This window comes from Pelophylax lessonae (assembly GCF_965119305.1).
Source record: "Pelophylax lessonae genome assembly, chromosome: 6".
NCBI classification, from domain to species: Eukaryota; Metazoa; Chordata; class Amphibia; order Anura; family Ranidae; genus Pelophylax; species Pelophylax lessonae.
The window spans coordinates 174,859,788-174,875,049 of record NC_138773.1 but is presented as its reverse complement, the minus strand read 5'-3'; the positions used below and the strand labels follow the sequence as shown (position 1 = coordinate 174,875,049).

Genomic DNA, 15,262 nt, shown 5'->3' with positions numbered 1-15,262 from the left:
CAGTGGCCTCTTCAGGCCTGGCGGTATCAGAAGAAGAATTTCACTATCCACTAGTAGGATGGCATCATCTCGGGTCAAAGTAGCCTAGGGGGGCTTATAGGGCAAAGAAGAATCCATCAATCTAGTGCAGAGTCCACTTTATCAGACAAATGGCGTGCTCATGGACAGAATTCATAGGTCCAGAATTATTTTTACAGGATACCAACTAGGTTCATATACTAAAAACCATTTTTAGCCTATTACAACGTTATTAAAACAACATTGGAAACAGGGGAGTCGACTTCAGTTTTAAATGAGTCTAACGATATGTTGATTAAAAAACTTCAGCATGGCCCTCCCTTATGGGTTTTGTTGGCGTGCTACATCCCATACGTGTATGCTGTCATGCTTGTGTCAGGAAAATTGAAAACGTTATACTTACCTGACGGCCTACAGGTCCCTCCCTTGGGAGTTTCGCATTTGAGTCTAGTTACGAGAATGCCGCGCTGGGGGGGGGGGGGGACTCAATTGTATAGTATAACCAGTGCTGATTGGGCAAGGGGCGGAGCCTATACCCATACGTGTATGCTGTCCTGCTTATGCATCAGGAAAGGAAAATTACCGTCAGGAAAGTATAACATTTTTCATTTTCACACATTACTTTCATTTTGTGTCTCAGCTAATTGCTCACTTTGATTTTAGCCTTTACTACACCGTTGCAAATGTAAAAAAATATGACACAAGCAAATTTGATGATTAAATATCCTTTTGTTTACAGTTTTTCAAGGCATACAACCCACAATTACGTTTGCATATGAATCTGCATGATGTCATTTGTTTATAAAAAAATATCAAATTTCCACTTTTTGTTGTAGGAGTGTTACATATTAAGAAAAGGAAAAACAACAATACTTGAACAAAACACAGACTTTTATAAAATTACACTACACAAAAAGGCTTTGGCAAAATGACAAAAGTGATATACTCATGTAAATATGTTGTCAGATTTGATATTCCATTGAGTGCATCTGCTTGCACAAATGTGGCTTTATCAAAAAGTTCAACACTTGTGAAATGTCTAATAACGGCATTTGTCATAATAACAATGTGTTTTAGAATTAAAATAAATATTGCAAATGTTTCAGTAGTAACAAACCCATTTTGAGGTTCATATATTCAAATCTCTGGAGGCAGTGAACTGTTGTATGACTCTGGATGGAAGCAAATACTTTGGGAAGTACTAGATAAACTGTAGGCAAAATAAGCTACAGCTGACCCAAGCATTAGTCCAGTCATGTACGACACAGTCATGGTGTTTCCTGCAGAATAAAAGAGAAAACAAATGACTAAAAGCAAACAAACCATGAGAGCAATGCAGCTGCTCAATAAAAAGAGACCAAAGTTCATCTATAGTGCAATCATCTTCATATGCAGTACATGCTGTTGATTTTAGGATAAAGGGGTTAAAGAGCAAGTAAAGCACTGCTGTAGCGTTAATAGTAATCATCCATAGATCATCTATAGTGCAATCATCTTCATATGCAGTACATGCTGTTGATTTTAGGATAAAGGGGTTAAACAGCAAGTAAAGCACTGCTGTAGCGTTAATAGTAATCGTCCAGAGATCAGCATTTTTGGTATTGCTTTAATACTGTCTGCACCTTTCAGTCATACTGACAACCAATTTCTCTGTTTCTTGTACAAGCAACATAGGGACAGAATATGAGAGTCTCCACATGAGGACACATTTTGGCACATTTTTAACTCTTCCCTATTCTATACAAAACTAGGAAAAAGACATTGTTTGCTACTTAATTACTGCCTTTGCTGGGGGTAATTAAATTTAAGATTTTAAATAAATTAAATTTTTTCTGATTTCTGTGCTTACCACCAAGATGAGCTGGTACTAATAGGTGCCTGCCCTCCTTTCCCTCTCCTTGTTTTAATAGCCAAAACCTGGATGTTTGGATACTTGATAATGCACAAAACCATAGACCAATCCTGATGGATGGTTGATGCCTACGTGTCTGTCAGTCATCTGAGGTCAAGGACCACCTTTCCTTGGACTGTGCAGGTAGAAATAATGTTTTCTTGTTGACACACAAGTTAAAGTGTATGTATTGCCAAAATGGTCTGCTTTAGTATTGGACAGACATACACGTTATTCAAACAAAAGCAGCATTACTTGCTAGAAAGCCTAGAACGTCTGAAGGTGCTACTTGGATGTTGGGCCTCTGCATGTGGCCAGGCTGTGTAAATATCTCACACATGTGGTATCGCCATACTCGAGGAGGAGTAGCAGAATGTATTTTGGGGTGCAGTTGCAAGTATGCCTATACAGTGTGTGAGAAATAACTTGGTAATATGACAATTTTGTGAAAAGAAAAAAAAATCTTCATTTTGCAAAGAATTGTGGGAAAAAATGACAACTTAAAAAAACTCACCATGCCTGTTACTGAATACCTTAGAATGTCTACTTTCCAAAAGGGGGTAATTTGGGGGTATTTGTACTGTCCTGGCTTGTTAGTGTCTCAAGAAATGAGATAGGCCATGAAACATCAGGTGTAATCAATTTTCAATGATTGGCACCATAGCTTGTAGACTCTATACCAGGCATGTCCAACCTGCGGCCCGGGGGCCGCTTGCGGCCCAGAACTGTAGGAAATGCGGCCCACTGCCCCCTGACAACTTTTTTTTTTGCTGGGGAGGAAGGAAGTCGAGTCGGGGGCACGGCCACAGAGGCAGCCTCGGAGGGGATCATCCACTAGTTGTGTTAAATTAGTGCTTGGGGGGGGGGCGGCGTTTTATTACTTAATATACCTTAACTAATAGTATATATTTTATATGCAGCCCAAGAAAATTTCTCTACACTCAATGTGGCCCAGAGAAGCCAAAAGGTTGGACACCCATGCTCTATACCCTTCACAAAGACCTAATGATATATACCTATTTGGGTTATTTTTACCAAAGATATGTATCAGTATAACTTTTGGCCAAAATTTATGAAGAAAAATGACTACATTTGCAAAATCTTAAAACCGAAACAAAGAAAAATGCATTTTTTTTTTACAAAATTTTCAGTCTTTTTTCATTTATAGCGCGAAAAAATTTAAAAATTCCAGTAATGATTTAATACCACCAAAATAAAGCTCTATTTGTGTGAAGAAAAGGACAAAAAATTCATATGGGTACAGTGTTACATGACTGAGTAATTGTCATTCAAAGTCTGAGAGCACTGAAAGCTGAAAACTGGTCTAGTTAGGAAGGGGGTTTAAGTGCCCAGTGGGTAAGTGGTTAAAGAAGTATGGCCAAAGCTTTTTTGGCCCTACTTCTCCAATGGATTACAGAAGTGCACTTTGTTCAGCACTCCCGTGACCCATTTTCAACTGACAGTGGGCTAAAGTCCATTGTTGGCTGACATCCCTCAGCTGGTCCAGGCATTGGATCAATCCCAACTCTATAGAAGGAATTCACCAGCTGGCTCAGCCCCTCAGCAAGACGCTCAGAGACTGAGCCACCGTTCCCGCCCCCTGTGCACATCCCAGCGCTCCAGTGAGCGCTGAAAGGGCAAAGCAGAGAGCTGGTGGTGGAGGGGAGAAGTGAGCAATCAGCAGTGTTTGATTGCTCAGTTCTCAGTGTAGAGGTGGAGGGGGACAGATTCAGCATTGGATTGATGCTGCATCCAGTTAGTGGAGTATGGTTTTCATTTTTTTGTGTGTATGAAACCTGAACTTCTCTTTTAATATGGTTGCTGTACTAATAAGTCTGTTATTCCTGTTAAAATCCACTTTGTATTTAGGCAGTGTGGTTTTAAAAATGATTACTGCAATTATTACACATACTGTAAAGTCAATGCATCACAAACTATTGCACTAATGTACAATTCTGAAGATTTGTGTATAACAGAAATGTTTATATAATTGCAACAGTTGCTGTGCTCAATACTAGCTGCTGCTGGTTCAACTATTCTCTACCGCCCAAAAAGATCAATTTCACTAACTGTAAACACACAATAAAGGGAGTATATGAACCGGTTCACATGGGAATATGTTTTTTACATACTGTAGTACTTTTATTAGTAATATAAAAGTTATCTTGTATAAATAAACTCCACATGTCCTTGCACGAGTATTAAAGATGAACTCCCGGCACACACAAATTAACAAAACAATTGCAGCTCTGTACTGATTAACCAGCTCACATCCGCGCTACAGCCTATATACGGCTGCAGCGCGGACTTGAATTTTCGGGAGGCCGTTTTTAAACGGCCTCCCATAAACACGCCCTCCGCGCGCTCCCGCGAGCGCGCATCGGGCAAAAGCTGTGTTGGCCGTGTCCCTTGGACACAGCCAATCACAGATCGAGACGAATGGCCAATCACAGCGGCCATTCGTCACGATCGAGGCATCCAATGAGAGATGATCTCATATGTAAACATATGAGATCATCTGTCATTGCTTCGGTAGTAACAGACTCCCCGCGCGCTTCCGCGAGCGCGCACCGGGGATAATCTGTGTTGGCCGTGTCCCTTGGACACAGCCAATCACAGATCGTGACGAATGGCCAATCACAGCGGCCATTCGTCACGATCGAGGCATCCAATGAGAGATGATCTCAAATGTAAACATTTGAGATCATCACTCATTGCCAGCTCTCCCTCCTCACACACAGACTGCAGTGTGAGGAGAGGAGAGACCGTAAGTGTATAAAAAAGTGCCCACCAGTGATCACCAGTGCCCACCAGTGTGCCCACCAGTGTGCCATCAGTGTGCCAAGTGATCAGTGTTCCCAGTGCTCATCAGTGCCCACCAGTGTGCCCACCAGTGCCTACCAGTGCCCACCAGTGTGCCCATCAGTGCCCGCCCAGTGCTCATCAGTGCCGCCCAGTTCTCATCAGTGCCGTCCAGTGCTCATCAGTGTGCCCAGTGCCCACCAGTGCCCACCGGTGTGCCCATCAGTGCCCGCCCAGTGCTCATCAGTGCCGCCCAGTGCTCATCAGTGCCGCCCAGTGCTCATCAGTGTGCCCAGTGCCCACCAGTGTGCCCATCAGTGCCCGCCCAGTGCTCATCAGTGCCGCCCAGTGCTCATCAGTGCCGTCCAGTGCTCATCAGTGTGCCCAGTTCTCAGTGTGCCCACAGCGCTCATCAGCGTGCTCATCAGTGTGCCCACAGAGCCCATCAGTGTGCCCATCACAGTGCCCATCAGTGAGCCAGTTTAACCGTGCCCATCAGTGTCACCGTGCCCATCAGTGTCACCGTGCCCATCAGTGTCACCAACGATGGCAAAAAAATTTTTCTCAGCCGAGGAGGCCTTCAATATCATCAGTGAGGACATGGACAGGGAGCTTTCTGCTTCGGAATCTTCGGAGTCAGAGTCTGACTCCGAAGTAAATTACGAGCCGGTCATTAGCAGCGGGACGCAGACCGACTCCGACGAGGAGGAATACTGCCCGCCTGCCAAACGAAGGCGTTCTGGTGAGGAGGAGGCAGTGCCATCCACCAGCTCCGCAGTGCCATCCACCAGCACCACAGTGCCTCGGCAAGAAAGGCCAAGCTCAAGTGGGGTGTCACCTCGCCCCCAAAGGGTTAGGACCAACGCCAGCCTTCCCTATGCCCTTCGGAACCCCCTGTGGCTTCCTCCCAACTCAGGAGAAGCCATCATCCCCCCTTTCACTGCCCAGCCAGGAGTCCAGGTCAACACGGAGAACTTTGCCCCAATTGACTACTTCCGTTTAATTTTTACGGAGGACCTGCTGACGTCCATTGTGGCCCAGTGCAACCTGTATGCACAACAATTTATCCAGAGTAACCCCACATCTTTTTATTCCGTCCCTTTGAGTGGAGAGACCTAACGGTGGAGGAGTTCAAGATATTTTTAGGCCTCACCTTCAACATGGGACTCAATAAAAAAAACGAACTGCAAGCATATTGGTCAACCAAACCAATCTACCATATGCCCATCTACTCTGCAGTAATGCCCAGGGCCAGGTATTTGATGATCATGAGGTTCCTCCATTTCAACGACAATACCCAGTGCCCTCCCCGAAATTCCCCAGCATTTGACAAGCTGTTCAAAATTCGGCCACTTCTAAATTATTTTTCAGAAATATTCCCTCAATTATTTACCCCAGACCAAAATATATGTGTGGATGAGTCCCTTGTGAAATTTACCGGCAGGCTGGGCATCAAACAATTCATTCCCAGCAAACGGGCCCGCTATGGTGTGAAGCTTTACAAACTATGTGACCGAGCCACAGGGTACACCTATGCCTTCAGGGTGTACGAAGGGAAGGACACACAGCTGCATCCCCCTGAATGTCCGGACTACATGGGATCAAGCGGGAAAGTAGTTTGGGACCTCATTTACCCTCTCCTTGAAAAAGGCTACCACCTGTACGTAGACAATTTCTACACCAGTTTGCCCCTGTTCCGAAACCTTCACAGAAAGAAGACTCCTGCATGTGGCACGGTCCGAAAAAAACGGAAAGGCTTTCCTCAAAGGCTAGTAAACACCAAGCTGAGAAGAGGGGAGACGGCGAGTCTGAGAAATGAGGAAGTTCTGGCTGTGAAGTGGAGGGACAGAAGAGACGTCTACATGTTGTCTTCGATCCACAATGACAACTATGTGGAATCCCGACGAAGGAATGGCCCAGTCCGAAAGCCAACATGTGTACATGAGTACAACTTATTCATGGGGGGAGTGGATTTCAACGACCAAATGATGGAACCCTATCTACCCACAAGACGTACCTATCATTGGTACAAAAAAGTAGCAATTTATATTTTTCATTTGGCCATAGCCCCCAACCCTTCCTTTATTACCTGGAGGAAATCTTCACAACCCTCATATTTCCAAACGGCCCACCAGAAAACATTAGATCTGACGTAATAAGCAGACTGTCTGAACGCCATTTTCCCAGTAAAATCCCTCCCACACAAAGAGACCAAAAACGGCAGAAAAAATGTAGGGTGTGTACCAAGGCAGGAATTCGAAAAGACACCCGCTATTATTGTCCCCAGTGTCCTTCCCAACCAGGCCTCTGTGTAGACGACTGTTTCCGCCGTTACCATACTTGTCTAAATCATTAGTATGGTAAACGTAGTCCTCCGCTTTCACCCCTTATGCCACTGTATGCTCCTGAAATGACCCTGGACTGTTATTCAACGACGCCTTTGCCTGCTGATTTTGTACCTATGTCTGCCTGCTCCAGAACTGACCCTGGCCTGTTTTTTGACCATGCTTCTGCCTGCTGATTCTGTTCATACCTCTGCCTGATCTGGAACTGACCCTGGACTGTTATTTGACCATGCCTTTGCCTGCTGATTTTGTACCTACCTCTGCCTGCTCTGGAACTGACCCTGGACTGTTTGACCACGATTTTTGCCTGCCTCTTGAAGTAGTGGGATTCATACCACAGGGGTCTCACATATGTGAGGGGACCAGAATTGTTTTTCTGGATGAAGAAAACAATTTTTTTTGTTTTTTTCTTCTTCTCAGATTAGGGTCTGGATCCCGGAGGCTTCAAAGCGATTTGGGTGGGAGAAGCCTCTACCCCTGTCCCCATTCTATCCCGACAGAGGCCCTACTTCTGCCTGCAGGACTACCATCATGCCTCTGCCTGCCGCATGCACTGACACTGGACTGGTATCCTTGCCTGGAGAATTGCATGCACTGTTGCTGACCAAGTCCCTGCCTGCTGCCTGGACTCAACTCCTGTGGACAACTGCGCTTCTAAAACTACAGGTAAGCTTTTGTTTACCCTTTGCTCAGCAGAATGTATTGTGGGGTGTAATTCATGGTAATTCATGGTATGTGCATGCTATGTGTCTTTGCATTTTGGGCCTCTGTATGTGACCTGACTGCGTAAAAGTCTCACACATGTGGTATCGCCATACTCAGGAGGAGTAGCAGAATGTATTTTGGGGTGTCATTTTTGCTATGTACATGCTATGTGTTGGAAATATCTTATAAATGGACAACTTTGTGTAAAAAAAATGCGTTTTCATTATTTTTCCACATTTTACGAAAGATTCTGGAAAAAAATGACGTGTTCAAAAGACTCATTATGCCTCATAGATTATATGTTGGGGTGTTTGCTTTCCAAAATGGGGTCATTTAGTGGGCTTTTTCATTGTGCTGGTGCTCCAGGGCCTTCAAAAGTGTAATAGGTGGTTGAGAAATGAAAAGTGTATTTTATGCTCCAAGAACGCCTGGAGGTGCTACTTCAATGTTGGACCTCTGTATGTGGCCTGGCTGTAAAAAAGTCTCACACATGTGGTATCGCCATACTCAGGAGGAGTAGCATAATGTATTTTGGGGGGTCATTTTTGCTATGTATATGCTATGTGTTAGGAAATATCTTATAAATGGACAACTTTGTGTAAAAAAAAATGCGTTTTCATTTTTTTTCCATATTTTCCGAAAGATTCTGGAAAAAAATGACATGTTCAAAAGACTCATTATGCCTCATAGATTATATGTTGGGGTGTTTGCTTTCCAAAATGGGGTCATTTAGTGGGCTTTTTCATTGTGCTGGTGCTCCAGGGCCTTCAAAAGTGTAATAGGTGGTTGAGAAATGAAAAGTGTATTTTATGCTCCGAGAACGCCTGGAGGTGCTACTTCAATGTTGGACTTCTGTATGTGGCCTGGCTGTAAAAAAGTCTCACACATGTGGTATCGCCATACTCAGGAGGAGTAGCAGAATGTATTTTGGGGTGTCATTTTTGCTATGTACATGCTATGTGTTGGAAATATCTTATAAATAGACAACTTTATGTGAAAAAAAAAGGGGTTTTCATTTTTTTTCAACATTTTCCGAAAGATTCTGGAAAAAAAATGACATGTTCAAAAGACTCATTATGCCTCATAGATTATACGTTGGGGTGTTTGCTTTCCAAAAAGGGGTCATTTAGTGGGCTTTTCCATTGTGCCGGTGCTCCAGGGCCTTCAAAAGTGTAATAGGTGGTTGAGAAATGAAAAGTGTATTTTATGCTCCGAGAACGCCTGGAGGTGCTACTTCAATGTTGGACCTCTGTATGTGGCCTAGCTGTAAAAAAGTCTCACACATGTGGTATCGCCATACTCAGGAGGAGTAGCAGAATGTATTTTGGGGTGTAGTTGTAAGTATGCATATGCCATGTGAGAGAAATAACCTGTTGAATATGACAATTTTGTAAAAAAAAAAAAAAAAAAAATTAATTTTGCAAAGAATTGTGGGAAAAAAATGACAACTTCAAAAAACTCACCATGCCTCTTATTAAATACATTGGAATGTCTACTTTCCAAAAAGGGGTCCTTTGGGGGTCATTTGTACTTTCCTGGCTTGTTAGGGTCTCAAGAAGTGAGATAGGCTGTCAGTACATTAGGCGTGATCAATTTTCAATGATTAGCACCATAACTTGTAGACTCTCTAACTTTCACGCAGACCAAATAATGTACACTTATTTGGGTTATTTTTACCAAAGATATGTAGAAGTATACATTTTGGCCAAAATTTATGAAGAAAAATTACTAATTTGCAAAATTTTATAACAGAAACTAAAAAAAAAACGTTTTTTTTAAAATTTGCGGTCTTTTTTTATTTATAGCGCACAAAATAAAAAGCCCAGCGGTGAATAAATTCCATCAAAAGAAAGCTCTATTTCTATGAAAAAAAGGACGAAAAATTTATATGGGTTGAGTGTTGCATGACCAAGCAATTGTCATTCAAAGTGTGAGAGCACTGAAAGCTAAAAATTGGTCTGGATGGGAAGGGGGTTTAAGTGCAAAGTAGGCAAGTGGTTAATAAATCATTACATGCATTTATTTTAAATGCAACTCTTGCAATACCCTTTACAGCAGCACGGAGGATGGGGGGCAGGACTGGGAGCTAATCAATTGAGCTTCTTGCAAATGTGCAGACAAAGAGCAAACTAGAGAGAGGGAGAGAGAGTATAGTAGGCAGAGTCTCGTCAGCCTGCTGCTGCTCCTTAACAGTCCAATCAGCAGTATCTATGTATTTCGATGTTTGCCTGGGGTTCAGTGTTAAAGCGGTTGTATCCCGCTTTTTTACACTTTTACCTACAGGTAAGCCTATAATAAGGCTTACCTGTAGGTACAAATAATATCTCCTAAACCGGCACGGTTTAGGAGATATTTACAGTGCATGCAGCCGCTCGAGCGAGCGGCGCATGCGCTCTGAAGGTCCGGGGGGACCTTCAATTAACTTGCCGGGAGCTTGCCGGAAAAATCACTCCCGCGCGCATGCGCGGGAGTGACGTCATCGCGGCTCCGGCCAATCAGCGCGCTGGAGCCGTCTCTTCCGGCCAATCAGCGCGCCGGAGCCGCCGAACCCGGAAGAGACGACGAGGGATCATGGCAGCGCCCGCATCGATGTCCGGGGGTCCGTGTCGGGGCTTCGTTTTAAGGTAAGTTAAACATAATGGGCTAGTATGCGATGCATACTAGCTCATTATGCCTTTGTCTTGCAGGTTTTTATTTTTTTATTTTTTTTGTTACAGGGTTTACAACCGCTTTAAAGCCGCCCGACGCTTCAATCTTCACCCAATCATTCTTCCAGGTTCAGGATCCCCAGCTGTCTGAATGGCCAGGTCACGATGACAACATTCCCACGCATGTGCATGGGATTCACAATCACAGCATAGCACTCTCTGCATTCAAGGTACACCCAGTGTGCCCTGCAAGCAGAGCTACTGGGCATGTAGCGGTGACGCAATCAGTCGCAGACGATGCAAATCTCTTCTAAATAGTGCAAGTTTAGAAGATATTCATGGTACTTACAGGTAAGCCTTATTATAGGCTTATCTGTAGGTGCAACTTTATGATAAGAGTTTAGTACTGCTTTAAGAGTATGTCATGAAAATATAATTTGGATTACCTGTACATTTCTATTTAAACAATTTTTTATTGAAGTATTTACAAAATATACATTAGAACAGGGGTCTTCAAACTATGGCCCTCTAGTTGTTCAGGAACTACAACTCCCATCATGCCTAGTCATGTCTGTGAAGGTCAGAGTTTACAATGCCTCATGGGAAGTTCTGCAACAGCTGGAGGGCCGTAGTTTGAGGATCCCTGCATCAGAGTATGACAAGAATCATTTGGACAAAAGCAAAGCATTGTTAATTTCTGAAGCTGTCATCATCAACATCGTTAAGTCCATTGTTGACTATTGGTTTACATTTGCATTTTCAATAGAACAGCATCTAAGCTCCCATAGGTTAAATAAAACAAATTCATACCTGCTAGCTCTCTTTGTTCTGGCACCACCTTTCCTGATGCTAGTATCATAGGTACACTTCCAAAATACCCATTGGTGATTCCCATAAGCAGGGAAAAGATGCATGGCCAGGCAGGGTGACTAAAGGTTGGCTTCCCACTTGGGTACACACACATTATAAAAAGAGGAATAAATACGGCACGAGTGCTAGAACATATAAGGAGATTAACACCACTCCAGTTGTATGGCACAGCTGCCAGTATCTAGAAAGGAAAAAAAAACAAAGAGAGGTATTTAATCTTTAGCATTTATTGCTTATCCTGTATATACTGTATGGGTAGTGATGAATCGTATCTACACTGGTAAATACTGTAATTGTACTGAAAAACATTAAAAACTGAATAAGCTAAATTACCTTATTTGGGTGATTATAATTGCTGCATTAAACACTCGGGCTATCTAGTTTTTCATTCATCGTTTGGAGTTACATGTTATACCTCTTGCTGGCACACAAAAGAAATGCAAAATTTGTATTTGTGCCATAATCCAGAGACACGTATTTCTTTATGAGTTTACATTCTCATGCCAGCTTTTCCTTTGGTGCTCCATGTGTGTCAATTAGGAATTATAATAAAAAAATATAATTGCATTGTAAGTAACCCCAATTTTGGGGTCACTGGATTAGATGAAATGGAAAACATTTTCATTGCCAGAGATTAGTACAGGGATATGATTCATAGAGAGAATATATTCTTCAACAGTATCTTGATTGTTTGTTTTGTATTCTGTTACTACTGTAACATGTAACATACTAATGCGAATACTTTAAAATATCTACTTTAGATATACAATATAATTATGTTAAACTATGCTATTAGAGACAAGAGTTTACACGACCTTCAGCTTATCATATAAATTAATATAGTACTATACACACTATATACTGATAGGATCGCCAATTAAAAGAGTTAATAAAATGAAATATCTGATTTTATCTTCAACATACATAGTCAAAATATCAGTGTTATCCTGCTATTTACAATTTCTGCCTTTTTTATGCTGTTTGTTGTATTATATATCCTGCACTTTCTTTGTTTTTATTACAATCACCTTGTCCTTTAACATTGATAGAAATGTATGTTTCAAAACAGACATGCATTTAATAAGCTTGCGGTACAAAATTATTTAATATACCATATGAATTATGAATACTTTTATATTTTCAGTTTCTTTTCATCTTATATATTTTATTGTATTTTATGTTACTCATTTGGTAACTTATTACAATTATTTCAATTATTTAACTTTTAGGGCTTGTTCACACTGGAACGGGGTATAGGAAACCTTCCGTGCATGTTTTCTGAACGGCGTTCAAAATGCACAGGGTGTGCAATGCAAACAGAAGGAGCAATGCTACTACCCATACAGCTCACCAATAAACGAGCTCCCGGGTGCAAGATCCACAGCCGTTTAACTGAGTACATATGTAGAAAGATGATCCGCACACCGGTAGTTGCTCTTAAAAAATCTTCATCTTTATTTAGGAATCACAGAACACAACTGCTGATAAGACTAGTTGACGCGTTTCAGCCTTTAAGTTATGACTAAGGCCTTATAGGCTGACACGCGTCAACTGATCTTATCAGCAGTTGTGTTCTGTAGTTCTTGAATAAAGATGAAGATTTTTTAACTTTTTTAACTAAATTTTTTTAACTACCGGTGTGCGGATCATTTCTCTACACAGGGTGTGCAATCTGTTGCAGGTGTCAATATATTCCTAACAACATCGCAGATACACTGCATCTGCCTGCACCTGACTGAATGTTGACCCGCAGTACCAAGCAATCCGGTGCAGTGCATTTTTGAAAAGTTGTGCGTGCACTACTTTTGGTGTGATCCGGTGTAATTTCAGTGAGTATGTAAAGAGGAAGAGATGCCACAGAACTAGGAAAGACTCATTTTTGTCAATATAAACTAAAAGGTGAGAAAACAGTATATACCAATTACCAGTCTATAGCTGTGTCAGGGATAATATACAAGTGTTGTATGCGCACGAAATGAGTAGCTATTAAATTGATTCAGCAACAACAAAGGGTCAGTTTATGCAAGATAATTGTATAATACATCATAAATTTGGAACATTTTACTTATATAATATGGAACACCAATTTGGGGGATTGGTGAACATTTGGCCTCGGAGGCACCCTTTGTAACACACCGTTTCACTTACATATGCTAAAAAACAAGGGGTTGTCAGAAATAAATTGTAAAAAAAAGTAAGTACTTTATTAGCTAAACAGGAGGACTGCTTCTATGTGAAAATTAATTAAATTACCATTAATTCAATTAATTAAAAAAAGAAAAATAAATAAATACCATGCCATCATCAGTAATAATCCTGATCATTCAGCTCCCTTTAACAAATGAGAACAATACTTTTCACAGTTTTGTATTTTTCAACTTTCTTTGCAGCTCTCTGTATTTGGTTGCACACATTCTCAGAGCTCTAAAACTAGTTGAAGACAGAAGCCATCCCTTTGCCAGATGCCGTGATTATAGGTCTGAACAAAGTTGATGGGTAGATGGCTATATATGGCCCAGTAACCGTCAATGACTGTGGGTTTGAACATATATTATTTGCTCAGGGGGAAACCGAAAAGGACACATAAAAAAAAATATGCATCTAAGTATCGTAATCAACAGTTGAGAACATGGGAAGCCAGTGTCTTGGGGGCTCAGACATGGTATAAGTTTAGGAAGAAGAACTCTGAAAGAAATGCAGAATGAAGAAAAAGCAAAGATCAAAGAAATAAATTAATGATATGGAAGAGAAGAACGTAACAAAGCTTGTAGACAGACGACTGAGACTGAAAGCAGTGGGCAGAGTGGAATTAGCTAATTACAGGAGACCAGGGTTCTTCAATAAAATAGGGAAGTGAGAGGGGAAAGAGGAATTAGTTATTTATGTATGCAATACTAATTTTTTGCTCATCTTATTTTACCTTCTTGTTATCTTATGGTCTTTTCTATCTGCTGTTTCATCCTTCAGATCCTCTCACTTCTTTGATTTGACATAAAACAGTACTTGTCTTATTTCTGCCATTGCAGTCTGCTTTTTTTACTTAAATTAGCATGTACTGTTGCTAACAGTCTGACACCTTCAATACCACAATCTTTTTGAAGGATATTGTTTCATTCATGTAAACCTCAAAGTCACTTAACCAGTTCTGGACCGGAAAGGATTTTCCCCCTTAATGACCAGGCCATTTTTTGCGATTCGGCACTGCGTTATTTTAACGGAAAATTACGCAGTCGTGCGAGACTGTACCGAAATAAAATCGATGTCCTTTTTTTCCCTACAAATAGAGCTTTCTTTTGGTGGTACTTGATCACCTGTGCAATTTTTATTTTTTTGCGCTATAACCAAAAAAAGGAGCGACAATTCTGAAAAAAAAAAAAATATATTTTTCACATGCTGCTATATAACATTCCCCCCCCCCCAATTTTTTTATCCTTTTAGACCAATTTGTATTTTGCTACATATTTTTGGTAAAAAAAAAAATCGCAATAAGCGTATTTTGATTGGTTTGCACAAACGTTATCGTGTCTACAAACTAGGGGAACGATTTATGTCATTTTTTAAAATTAATTTTTTACTAGTAATGGCAGCTATATGCAATTTTTAGCGGGACAGCGACATTGCGGCGGACAGATTGGACCTTTTTGACACTTTTGGGGGGACCAGTGACATTACTACAGTAATCAGTGCTAAAAATATGCACTGTTACTGTAATAATGACACTGTCAGGGAAGGGGTTAACCTAGCTGGTGATAAAGGGGTTAAATGTAAGCCTAGGGGTGTGTTTACTAACTGTGGGGGGTTGGGCTTTTGAAATTACCATAGAGACCTGTGATCCTATATACAGTAGAAGGATCACAGGCGCTCTGTGATCATTTCAGAGAGAAGAACAGTCAGCTGTGTTTACAACAGCTGACCGTTCTCTCTCGGCAGGGCACACTCGCCCCCCAGAACTAGGCTCACGACCGACGTACCCCTACGTCATA

At 41.5% G+C, this 15,262-nt stretch overlaps 1 protein-coding gene across 1 annotated transcript in view; it reads right to left on the bottom strand.

Annotated features, from left to right (window-relative positions):
- Positions 1 to 712: 712 nt before the first annotated feature.
- SLC29A4 (solute carrier family 29 member 4) overlaps positions 713 to 15,262 on the bottom strand; it is an 88,421-nt gene continuing 73,871 nt past the window's right edge. The window contains exons 9-10 of the mRNA XM_082260902.1: positions 11,220 to 11,460; positions 713 to 1,298 (exon numbers count right to left, since the gene is read on the bottom strand). Coding sequence (XP_082117028.1) covers positions 1,156 to 1,298; positions 11,220 to 11,460 — 384 coding nt within the window. The 3' untranslated portion in view covers positions 713 to 1,155. The remainder of the gene's footprint in view (positions 1,299 to 11,219; positions 11,461 to 15,262) is intronic.